Source organism: Echinops telfairi, unplaced genomic scaffold (genome assembly GCF_000313985.2).
Source record: "Echinops telfairi isolate 266 unplaced genomic scaffold, ASM31398v2 ScPeMD7_70;HRSCAF=299, whole genome shotgun sequence".
NCBI classification, from domain to species: domain Eukaryota; kingdom Metazoa; phylum Chordata; class Mammalia; order Afrosoricida; family Tenrecidae; genus Echinops; species Echinops telfairi.
In genome coordinates, this window is record NW_022103968.1 from 48525963 (window position 1) to 48537678 (window position 11716).

Genomic DNA, 11716 nt, shown 5'->3' on the forward strand with positions numbered 1-11716 from the left:
TATGGATTGGGATAACAGTTGTATGAGCCCCTAATAAAATGTTTAAAAAAAAAAAAAAAAATGAAATGGATACAAAGGACTAGAATGAATCACTCATTAAAGATAAACATTGTTTACACATCTGAAGTATCAAGATACGTTATAAAATATTGTTTTTTACTGTAAGACACCAACCCCAAACCCTGAAACTCTCCTTAACTCAGATCTCCCTTCACTTACCATATCATAAAATTCCAGCTCTCTTGGACCCCTTGGGGGTGGCTGCAGCTGTTTTAAAACAGTGCCATCTGGGTGCTGCAGTATACCTAGGGAATAAAAAGCAGAAGATGTCCACGACTTAGTAAGTGTACATCCTATTTCACAGGACGGATTTGTTCCTGAAGCTCCATGTAGATTACCTACATAAACATGGGAGTTTCTATTGCTAGTTTCATTTTAACATACAACCGAAGTATTCTGGTGCTTGCTATATGCAAAGCATTACACAACCACTTGTACATTGCATAATTTTAATAGCTCCAACCACCATTCACCCTTCTGATCCATTCACACTTTCTAATAAACAAAACATTGCTAAGTTTTCATTAAAAAAATTTCCCTGAGACATTTACAGTTAAATAAAAAGCAGTAGTGTTTCTCGATCCCATTTCCCATTTAAAAACAAATACACATTAACAGTGGCCATATATAAATTTTCTATCATAAATAATCAATTTAAAATCAATAAAAAAAATATCAAAAATAAAAATTCCACCCCTGTATATTTCTCCTCTGAAGAAAAAGCAGCTAAAAAATATTCCTGATTCAGTGACGTTACATATGGTTGTACAGATAGTACAAAAACACCCCAGTAAAGCAAAAAGGGAGGACTAAAATCCAGACCTAACCCTGGAGTTCTGGCAGGTGACCGAAGAAGCACGTCTAATAGTCTCCACTCTCAGAGGAAGTACCTTTCTAAAGTCACTAGATACGTGCTGGTACTGGCCTTGGCTCAATACCAGGAAGATTCATTCCCAGTGTTATTTGTTAACCTTAATGTCCATGGATTTCTCAAAAGCATGCTAGTTAGAAAAGAATAGTTCACTGCCATCGAGCCGGTGTCAAGTCCTGGCAATCCTATAGGACAGGGTCGAAATGCCCTGTAGGTTTACAAGACAGCAACTCTTTGAGTACAAAGTCCATCTTTCTTCAGAGAAGTGGCTGCTGGTTGAGAACTGTGAGGAGTAGAACTACCATAAGACTTTTTAGGATGTCATCTTTACAGGTCTATTGGATGCAGATACCTATAAAATGATCTGGCTTGGAAATAAGATCTTTGAAAATATTGTGAGTTCAATTAGCACGAAGTCATCCTGGAGGGGGGTGAGTCCTAGTCCAATCTGAGTCCATTCTTTGTAGAAGACAATATACAAATATAGAGAAAAGAGGGTAATATGATCCAAGTATATCTACGGCTTCCAGACGCTGGGAAAGGCAGGTAAGTGTCCTCCCCTAGAGCTGTCAATGAAAACATGGCAATGCAAACACCCAGAGTTTGAACTACTGACCTCTAGTACTGCGCAACACTAACTGTCCACTCTTACACACCAGCCAATTTGGAATGCTTTGTTAGGGCAGGATATACGAACATTACATATCCCCTACAAAATTTTTGAGAAAGTAGCTATGGAGAAGATGATAATCCTAGGAACATTAAGAAAGATTAAACACCAAGAAAACATCTAAATTAAGCAATAGGGAAAGAATATCTTGAAGAAAAAAGGACTAGATTTGAGATTTATAGGATATTATCAAATACTCTAACAAACGTTTAATTGGAATACCATAAAAGACAGAATTTATCAGAAAAACAAAACAAAAACAAATTCCTGGGTTTCCAATTTCTATCTAAGATAAAGTAAGGTGAAAACCACTTCTTACTAAAACTAAGAAAAGGCTAAACAATCTGTAAAATCCTAACTTTTCTTGAAAACATAAAGGAGCTAAGATCATAAACAACAAATATGAACTCTAAGGAAAGCCAAGCACCATTTACAAAGGGAGAACAGGAGCACTGACTCATCTGGGACACAGCATGGGACGAAAATGGAGTCACTTAACCAGGGAATAAGAGTATCTACACTAAAATATGTAACACATTATGAAGCGTAGCTTAGAAAGAACAAGGGAATATTGGATGGTTTAAAATCAGGAAAGATATACATCAGTGCTATATCCTCTCAGCATACTTATTCAATCTGTATGCTGAGCAAATTATCAGAAAAGGTGGATTATATGAAGAAGAATGCAGCACCAGATTTGGAGGAAAACTTATTAACACCCTGTGACATGCAAATGGCACAACCCTGCTTTCTGAAAGCGAGGACTTGAAGCACTTGTTGATGAAGAGGAAGGATTGCAGGCTTCAGAACGGACTGCAACTCAATGTAAAGAAAACCAAAATCCTCACGGCTGGGCTAATAGGTAACATCGCAATAAAGAGAGAAACAACAGAATTTGTCAAAGATTTCAACTTGCTTGTATCCACAGTCAATGTTTATCAACCCAGCAGTCAAAAAATCAAATGATGCACTGTACTGGGTACATCTGAGCACAAGATCAAAGCGCTGAAACCAAAGATGTTACTTTGAAAACTAAGGTGTACCTGACCCAGCCATGGTACTTTCAATTGTCTCATATGCATGTGAAAGTTGGACATTGAATTAGGAAGACCAAAGAATAGATCCATTTGAACGGTGGTGCTGGCAAAGAATATTCAAAGTATCATGGACTGCCAAAAGAACAAACAAAACTGTCTTGGAAGAAGAACAATGAATGTTCCTTAGAGGCAAGGTCAGTGAGACTTATCTCATGCATGTAAGACATCTTATCAGGAGAGATCAGTCCCTAGAGGACATCATGCCTAAAAGTGAAAGGGCAGTAAGAAGAGGAAGGCCTCCGATGAGATGCATTGCCAGAGTAACTGCAACAATGGTCTCAAACATAAGAACAATTACGAGGATGGTGCAGGACCCAGGGGCATTTCGTTCTATTGTTCTATAGTACTATGAGTCAGAATCAATTCAACGACACCTAACAACAACAGGTTAGTAAAAAAGAACCCCTAGAAGATGCCAACCACTGCAACCTCTTCTCTACACTTTCTTTCAATAAATTTGATAAAATGTGAAGACGAATGAGTGCATAAGCAAATGTGGTGAAGAAAGCTAATGGTGCCCAGTTATAAAAAGATATGGCATCTGGGGGTCTTAAAGGCTTGAAGGTAAACAAGCGGCCATCTAGCTCAGAAAAGCATCAAAGCCCACATCGAAGAAGCACACCTGCCTGTGTGACCAAGAGGTGTCAAAGGTATCAGGTATCAGGCATCATCAGAACAAAAATTATATCATTGTAAATGAAGGGGAGTGCAGAGTGGAGACACAAAGCCCATCTGTAAGTAACGGGACACCCCCTTACAGAAGGGTCGTGGGGAGGAGACAAGCAGTCAGCGTGCAGTGGAGCAACAATGAAACATACAGCTTTCCTCTAATTCTTAAAGGCTTCCTCCCCCCCACTATCATGATCTCAATTCTACCTTGCAGGTCTGGCTAGACCAGAGGATGTACAGTGGTACAGATAGGAACCGGAAACACAGGGAATCCAGGGCAGATGTCAGGACCAGTAGTGAGAGTGGCGATACCGGAGGGTGGAAGGAAGGTGGGGTAGAAAATTGAAACCGATTATAAGGATCTACATATAATCTCCTCCATGGGGGATTGACAGGGTGAAGGAAGACATCAGACAGTGTAAGACACGACAAAATAATAATAATTCATAAATTATCAAGGGTTCATGAGGGAAGAGGAAGCGGGGAGGGAGCTGATACCAAGGATTTAAGCGGAGAGCAAATATTTTGAGAATGATGAGGGCAGCGAATGTACAAATGTGCTTGACACAATTGATGTATGTATGGATTGTGATAAGAGTTGTATGAGCCCCCAATAAAATGATTTAAATTTTTTGATAAAATGTTAAGTTCCCTGTATTATTTTTTAACTTTTATCTAAATTTGAAATTATTTTAAATCAATTAGTTTTAGAAGCTCTGTAATAAGGATAGACCAATAAGCCAAAGCACACAACTTTGATTCTTCCTAATCCCTACACCAATATTGGTTTAAATGCTGTTCTTCCTACAAACTACCTCATTTCTAATCATAAATTAGATCAAGATAGTTACTGGAAATCAACTATTTATTTAAACACCCGGGGTTTTTGAAAGAAAACTTAAAGTTAAATATTAAAACAGAAAAAGGATTTTATTTTATCTTTGGTAAGTTCTGAGAATTTAAAGTTGATGTCAATTATGGAACTTTTCTACAGAAATAGTTACATGATGTATAAGGTATACTATAGCATAAAGGAATACCTAATACATTATTTTTAAAAGCAAAGAATGGTGAAAATCTAAAAGTCTGCTACTAAATGAACAGTTCAACTTTAATACACCTATACTAAAAAATACAGGTTTTTAAAAACAATGAAGACTACCAGAGACATATACATGATATACAACTTATGAAAGAAGTCAAAATTGTGCTTATGTCCCCAGAAACAAATCATAAACCAGTGAGCAGTAAGGTAGATGTGCAAGCAGAACAGATGTGGGAAGGAACTGGAGCTGTGCAGTAACTATCTCTAAGGAAAGATAGTGTACAGCCTACAGGGGCAAAGTTCTAAAACCTTCTTAGCTACCGCCAAACACCTTGAGGAAATGATTCACTGGGCTTGGGGACTTAGGACCACAGTCCCAGGGGACAACTGGGTCAAGTGACTTAACAGTCCACGATGAGAATGGTGAATCGTGACTTTCTAATTCAGTGAGCAGGAACTGAGGTCTTACAAGCTCACAAGTGGTCATCTAAGATGCAGCTCTCAGTCGCTACTGATCACGAGTAAAGACAATGAAAAACCCAAGGTAACAGTCAGTGCAAGTATAACAAGCACCTTACCTACTACCAGAAAAAACTAGTTGGTGCCAGGTTTTACCACCACTGACTGTTCCGAACAGGATCACAGCAGAAAAGTCCTGAGCAAATAAAGGGGTAAAACGTAGAATAAAATTTAAAAACTTGAAAAAGGCCACTTACTGGTGTTAAGAGATCAGACTCGTTCATAACCTCAGAGGCTGTCAACCCACATTTAGCCAAACAGACAAATCTATAGCGAATAATACCAGAGAGAGGAGTGTACTCATTGTCATCCATGATACAAGACTGAAAGGGCACCATTTGCCCTAAAACAAAATTCAGACTACAGGAAAGAAGGACCAATGGAAACAGGGCTCTCAGGAAGTAAAAGGGAAGAAAGCTGTTGCATTGAGAGGGTTATAACCAATGACATGAAACAAAATGTGTATAACTTGTTGAATGGGAAACTGGTATGTATACTACCATTGTGGAAAGCGACATAGCAACACTCAAACAAATGGGAACAGAAATTGCATATAATCCAACAATTCCTCTGCTGGGTATAAAGCAGTGAGACATAGCATGGACAGACATATGCACTCCCATGTTCATTATAGCACTATTCACAACAGCAAAACTGGGAAACAGCCCAAATGCCCATTGGTAGAAGACTGGATAAGGAACTCTGGTACATACACACAATGGAATACTAAGCATCACTAAAAAACAATGACGAAACCTGAAGCACCTCATGACATGGATGGACCTGTAGACTGCTATGCTGAGTGAAGTTAGCTAATCACAAAAGGACAAATATTGTTTGAGACCACTACTATAAGGATAAAAGGCAAGACAAAGACTTGCACACCAATGGAAACAGACTTTGGAGGTTGGGGGAGGCAAGGGCATAAAGATAAAGTTACAGACTAGACAGTTGACAGGTGTTAACTTAGGTGAAAGGGAGGATAGAGGATCACAAGATGATGAGAAATCTGAGGGGCTGTGAGGTAAATGATTGGTTTGAACTGCTGAATATAGAGGTGTTATTGGTCTGAAATGTAAATCCCCCACTCAATTCACAACTTAAAAAAATAAAACAAGCTCTGTAAACTTTCACCCAAACGACAACTTAAGAAACAAACAAAAACACAGTTACCAGTAATTGTCCATGAGTGAGAAAGGAGAAAGACGTTATTAAACGTTGAATAGTTTTCCTATAAGGGCATACACTACTTTTATAATAAAAAAAATTAATGCTTTTCATTCTTAAAACTAAGATTTAAATGTATTTGAATTAGATTTTAGTGAACATCATCAGCTATAACTGATTACCAAAACTACCAACACATTCTTAGTACTTAACTACACGACTCATTGTTCTGTTCAAGCATACGTTTCAAGCTTTTAATTCTTAAGTTAACAAGGCCTAACAATCCCTTTTTAGAAGCTGATAAAATATCAATCCTAAATTGAAAATTCTTGGTTAAAGATGTTGTTAGGTGCCATGGAGTCAGTACTGACTCATAGCAACCCTAAGTACAGCAGAACATGTTGTCAGCCTCACAAGTGCTGTTGGAACCCATTCCTCTTTTGCACTAACCCTCTATCAAATATGCTGTCCTTCTCTACGGACTGGGCGCTCCTGCCAGTCTGTCACACTCTGGTGGCTTGTTGGTATGTTGCTGTAATGCTGGAAGCTCTCCGGGTATTTCATATACACCAGATTCCTTCCTGGTGAACAGAGTTCAGCAGAGCTTCCCACTGCTGAGCCGAAAGAAGAACACCTCAAGTTGGAAGGCATTTAAAATACTTAATGAAGAGGGAAAGGGAAAAATGAGCTGATACCATGGGCTTAAGTAGAAAGAAAATGTTTTGAAAATGATGATGGCAACATATGTACAAATGTGCTTGACACAATGGATGGATGTGTGGATTGTGATAAGAGCTGTACGAGCCCCCAATAAAATGGTTTAAGACAAAAACCAAAAACGTAATGACATCAACAAAAAGGAAAAAAAGGGGGGGGGGGGCAAGGGCAGAAGATAATGAGTATAAAGCAAATCACGTAAAATTATTTCAGGTGAAGGAACAAAGGTTGGATCTGAATGCAATACTTAAAAACTGTAAGAGATTTGTGACAATGACCAGTCAGCCACTGCCATGGAGTCGATGCCAACTCAAAGCGACCCTATAGGAAAGGGTAAAACTTCCCCTTTCAGTTTCTGAGACTGTAACTCTTTAGAAAGTAGAAAGCCCTTTAGAAAATAGAAAGCCCATTTTCTCCCATAGAGCAGTTCACGGTTTCAAACCGCTGACCTGGTGGATCACAAGCCAATTACTAACCACTACGGCACCAGGGCAATGAAGAAAACTATAAATTGTTGAAATTTGAATTACGACTTATTAATTTCTTGAATAGGGGCGATTATCATCAGGTATCCTTTTGCTAGTGCACACACACAGACACACATTATGTAAATAACTGAGAAATAAACATTTATAGGTTGCTAATACAAGGAAGTCTCAAAAAGTTCATGAAAAAAATGGAATTTAAAGCAATAGAATTTTCCAGTAGATTATATTTTTGAAGCCCCCTCACATATTCATACTCACTTTATATCTTTGCTGATAGAAAGGCATTCTCTATTCAAAAGAATCTTATAAAATTGAGAGTAGGGATTTAAATTTAATGCAAAAATAAAATTAATTCCTCTAGAATTTAATCTACTCTTCTAATTAGCCCCACTTAAGTGGCAAGTTCTTTCAGCCAGTTTTCAGAATAGTTTTAAGTCACATCCAGATCAGCTCCTTACTGAGCTGATCCTGACTGTGGTAGCCTATTAAATTCCATAGTAAACCCCCTTAATCGTATCTAAAGCATTCTAGGTGGCCATTGCAACAAATTATCAAACTCAGCAGAGAAGCAGAGCGCAATGGTTGGTGGCAGAAGAGGGTAAAGATGGAAGGTGAAGGCTTGTCTGAGCCCTGTCTCCCGGCTACAGGAGACAGGGAAGCCAGAGGAGGTCAGATAAAGCCAGCTGTTTTCCATGGCATTCATGGCACCCCTTGTGGATTGTGCCTCTCCAGTGTTAACTTGTTATCCACATTTCCAGAGAGAGTGTTCTTAAGGGAAACATACAGGGTCTATACAGTCCACTGTTCTTATGATGAAGACCAAAAATCTAAAAACGCTATACTTCCTGGCCCCATCTACCTCTCCAGCTTCATCTCAATTCCAAGGTCCCTTTTACGTCTTCCCCCGACTAAATACATAGAGAAACTCTCAAGGACACTGCCTGACACCATCGTCAAAACAATGAATTTAAACCAAATCAACAACCATGAGGATGGCAAAAGTCCAGGCGACGTTAAACATAAGACCACTGAGTCAGGGCTGACTTGAAGGTCCCTAACAACTTGCCTTTAGTGTCCTCCCAACCTCCTATAGTCCAGCCAAATCCTAGAATTACTTCAGATCTCAGTGTAACTATTTCTTCTTTAAGGAAGACTTCTCTCATTTCCCCGTAGATAATTTCCCAAACATACGTACCCAATTTCCCACTCTGACAGTATAATTTACCTCCATTTATCACTTTGTAGAACACACACACAAAATAAGCAATGATGAAACCTAAGGTACAATGCTACTTTGAAGGGGAAGGTGTGCCTGACCCAAGCCACACTTCAATCACCTCATAGGCATGTGGAAGTTGGACACTGAATAAAGAAGACTGCAGAAGAAGGGATGCATTTGAATTCTGATTGATGACGAAGAATGATGGACTGCCAATAGAACAAGCAAATCAGTCTTGGAGGAAGTACTTCCTCTCATGTCCTCTGGGCGTATTGTCAGGCGAGGCCAGTCCCTGAAAAAGGTACATCATGGAAAAGTAGAAAGTCAGTGACAAAGAGGAAGAACCTTGCTGAGATGAATTGGCACATTCGTTGCAACAATAGTTTCAAAATAACAAGTGTGAGGCTGACACATGACCAGATGGCGTTTCATTCTGTTGGACACACAGGGTCACTGTTGTCTTGGAACCAACTTGATACCGAAACACAACCAAGATCCCTAGCAGTGAAAACAGTCAATGCACACCAGACTGCTAACTACAAGATTGAAGCCCACTCAGCAATGCCTTAGAAAAAAGGCCTGGAAATCTATTTCCATAAAATCAGTTATTGAAAACCCTATAGAGCAGTTTTACTCTGACACACCTGGGATCACCAGAAAAAAGAATCAATGTCACAGTACTGGTTTTTATGGTAAAGTTTTCTAACTATAAAAACAGACACCATATATAAATGACTCCTCGTTGGAAGAGACAGTTAATGTTATAGAGAAGTTTCCATTTAAAACCTTGTATGGGAGTCCTGGTGGCGTCAGTAACAAGTTTGAACTGTTAAACAAAAGGTCAGCAATCCCCAGAAGAAAGACAAGGCTCGCTGCCCCTATAAAGATCTATAGCCTTAGAGACTGTATAGGGTTGATATGAGTCAGAGCCAACAGCAGTGGGTTTGGTATGGGTTTCCAAACCAAGCCAAACTCACTATGGTGGAGTCGGTTCTACTCATCCCTAAAGGACAGGGTAAAACTATAGGGCAGGCAACCCTACAAGACAAGGGAGAATTTCCGAGACTGCCACTTTTTTTGGGAGTATAAAGTCTCATCTTTTGTCCTGCAGAGCGGCTGGTGGTTTCAAACTGCTGATCTTCCTTGTGGTTAGGAGCCCAACATGTCACCAACTACGGCACCATTAACTCTTAGTCTCCTGTGACATGTGTTTTTATCTCTCGCCACTGAATTTTCATTTTCAGAAAGACTAGTTTCCCCCCTCGCCATGCAACACATTTCTAATATCCTTAAAAATCAATCACTATTTCTGATTCAGAGACTAAGGAAAGAAAACAAACCTTAGACTAGGGGTTACGTATTGACTTGTTAGTAGTTTGTTAGTAGTTTGAACCCATCAGCAAGGTTCTGCAGTGGAGAGATGAGACTTTCCACTCTGGTAAAGATTGACAATTTCAGAAACCCTTCTATTCTGTTCTATAGAGTTGCTTTAAGTGAGAACTGACTTGATGGTAGTTGGATTTAGCCTAGGTGAAACAACTGAAGAAAATAGTATGTCATATGTCAATCAACTAGTTTATTATGTATTTTCTACTATTTAAGTCACTGTTACCCTCAGCTATTTGTTGGTTTATGTGACTAAATGCTCAGATAAGACCCTACAACCCTTGGTTTCAAGATTCTACCAAAGAGCAGCTGTGAGTAACCAGTCTTGTTACTTAACCAGGTTTGGCTTCAGTCACCTCTTTGAAAACTCAGTATTTTCATACCAACTAAATGCAAATCATTTCATCAACATAAACCAAATTGTCTTTAACGTCCCTGTCAAATCTATGGTCCACAATACTTAAACACTTATCATCATACTTTCACCTGTAAACATGTGGGTAAACTAGGTGAATTATAGTTTCTAAAGTGAACTTCTACATCACCAGAATATATTGAGATGAGTCCTGTATGCTGCTTCGAAAATTGTGAAATCACATAAGCCAAGATCTAGTCTTACTATAAAATCAACTGAATGTCCAATTGGCATGCTAGTCTACTATTAAAAAAATTTTCTTTAAAACCCACTGATAAAGAGTCAATTCCAACTCTCAGTGACCCTTGAGGGCAGAGAGGAACTGCTCCCTTGGTTTCCCTGACTGTAAAACAGCAAGCCCTTCTACTTTAGTTTGGTGGATTTCCTACCATGAATGAGTTTTGGTACCACTGAACCACACTACAGTAGAAAGCTAAAAGTAGAGGAGACACTAGGAAAACCTCCTCTAGAAGCAAGGAGAAATAGGCCAAGTCAAGCTTAGGAAAAACAGTTTTTCCTTTCCCTCCAGCTATGCAGCTGCACCCAGAAGAGAAGCACTAGATTAGCATCATCTGCATTTCATTGCTTTTCTTTTGCAATAGCTACTCGCCTATAATAAACAGACCATGGACTCAGGGGAGAACCTCACTTCCCTGTCCAGTGAAAATGAAGTTCCTTCCCCTCCTCCCCCCACCCCAAGAAGAACGCCGTACCCAATTAACACCCACCCTCCCTGGGGTGAGCAGGCACTTCTCTCCCCACCACCCCCACGGCACCCTGACGCCCCACACCCCCGAAATCGCCCCACTTTTAAGAGGCCCTCCAGCAGGAGTCCGAGGCTCCGGAAGAGGGCGGAAAAGGTGCCCAGGAGGGACGTCCAGCCCTGCCCGCCGGCGCCAGGCTGCGTCGGCCAGGGGGCTCGAGGAGTCGGGAGGGTGGGAGCGAGCCCCGCGCCACCCCCACTTACCCACTTTGTCCTTCCCGTACATGTGCCCGGCCACCTGATGCGACAGGGGCACGCAGCCGTTGAGGAAGCGGAGCCTGCCGCCCACCGGCTGCGGGGTGCCCTCGGGGGCGGCCTCGGCCGGCTGCGTGGTCCGCTTTTCGGGGGGACTGGGAGCCTCGAGCCGGAGCGGGGATGGCGGCTCAGTTGCCATAACGGAGAGCTGAAGCGGTGACGGCGGCGGCTGCGAAAGCAGGGGGGGAAAGGGAAAAGAGGGGAGCTCCGGGGAGCCCGGGGGTCGCTAGCTCAGGCTCGGCCACGAGGAGGCCCGGGGGTTCCCGCCGCTGGTGTCCGCTGAGGCCCGGGGAGGAGACCCATGACGCCGCCGAGGCGCGGGCTCTCCGTGCCCAGCTCTCCCTGGAGCCCGGCTCCCTGCGCTGCGGCCGCGGA

The 11716-nt window shown here is 41.1% G+C and overlaps 1 protein-coding gene across 1 annotated transcript in view; it reads right to left on the reverse strand.

Annotated features, from left to right (window-relative positions):
* IPMK (inositol polyphosphate multikinase) overlaps positions 1 to 11620 on the reverse strand; it is a 39400-nt gene extending 27780 nt beyond the window's left edge. Inside the window, exons 1-2 of the mRNA XM_004701097.2 lie at positions 11291 to 11620; positions 220 to 305 (exon numbers count right to left, since the gene is read on the reverse strand). Coding sequence (XP_004701154.1) covers positions 220 to 305; positions 11291 to 11480 — 276 coding nt within the window. The 5' untranslated portion in view covers positions 11481 to 11620. The remainder of the gene's footprint in view (positions 1 to 219; positions 306 to 11290) is intronic.
* Between the last annotated feature and the right edge of the window lie 96 nt (positions 11621 to 11716).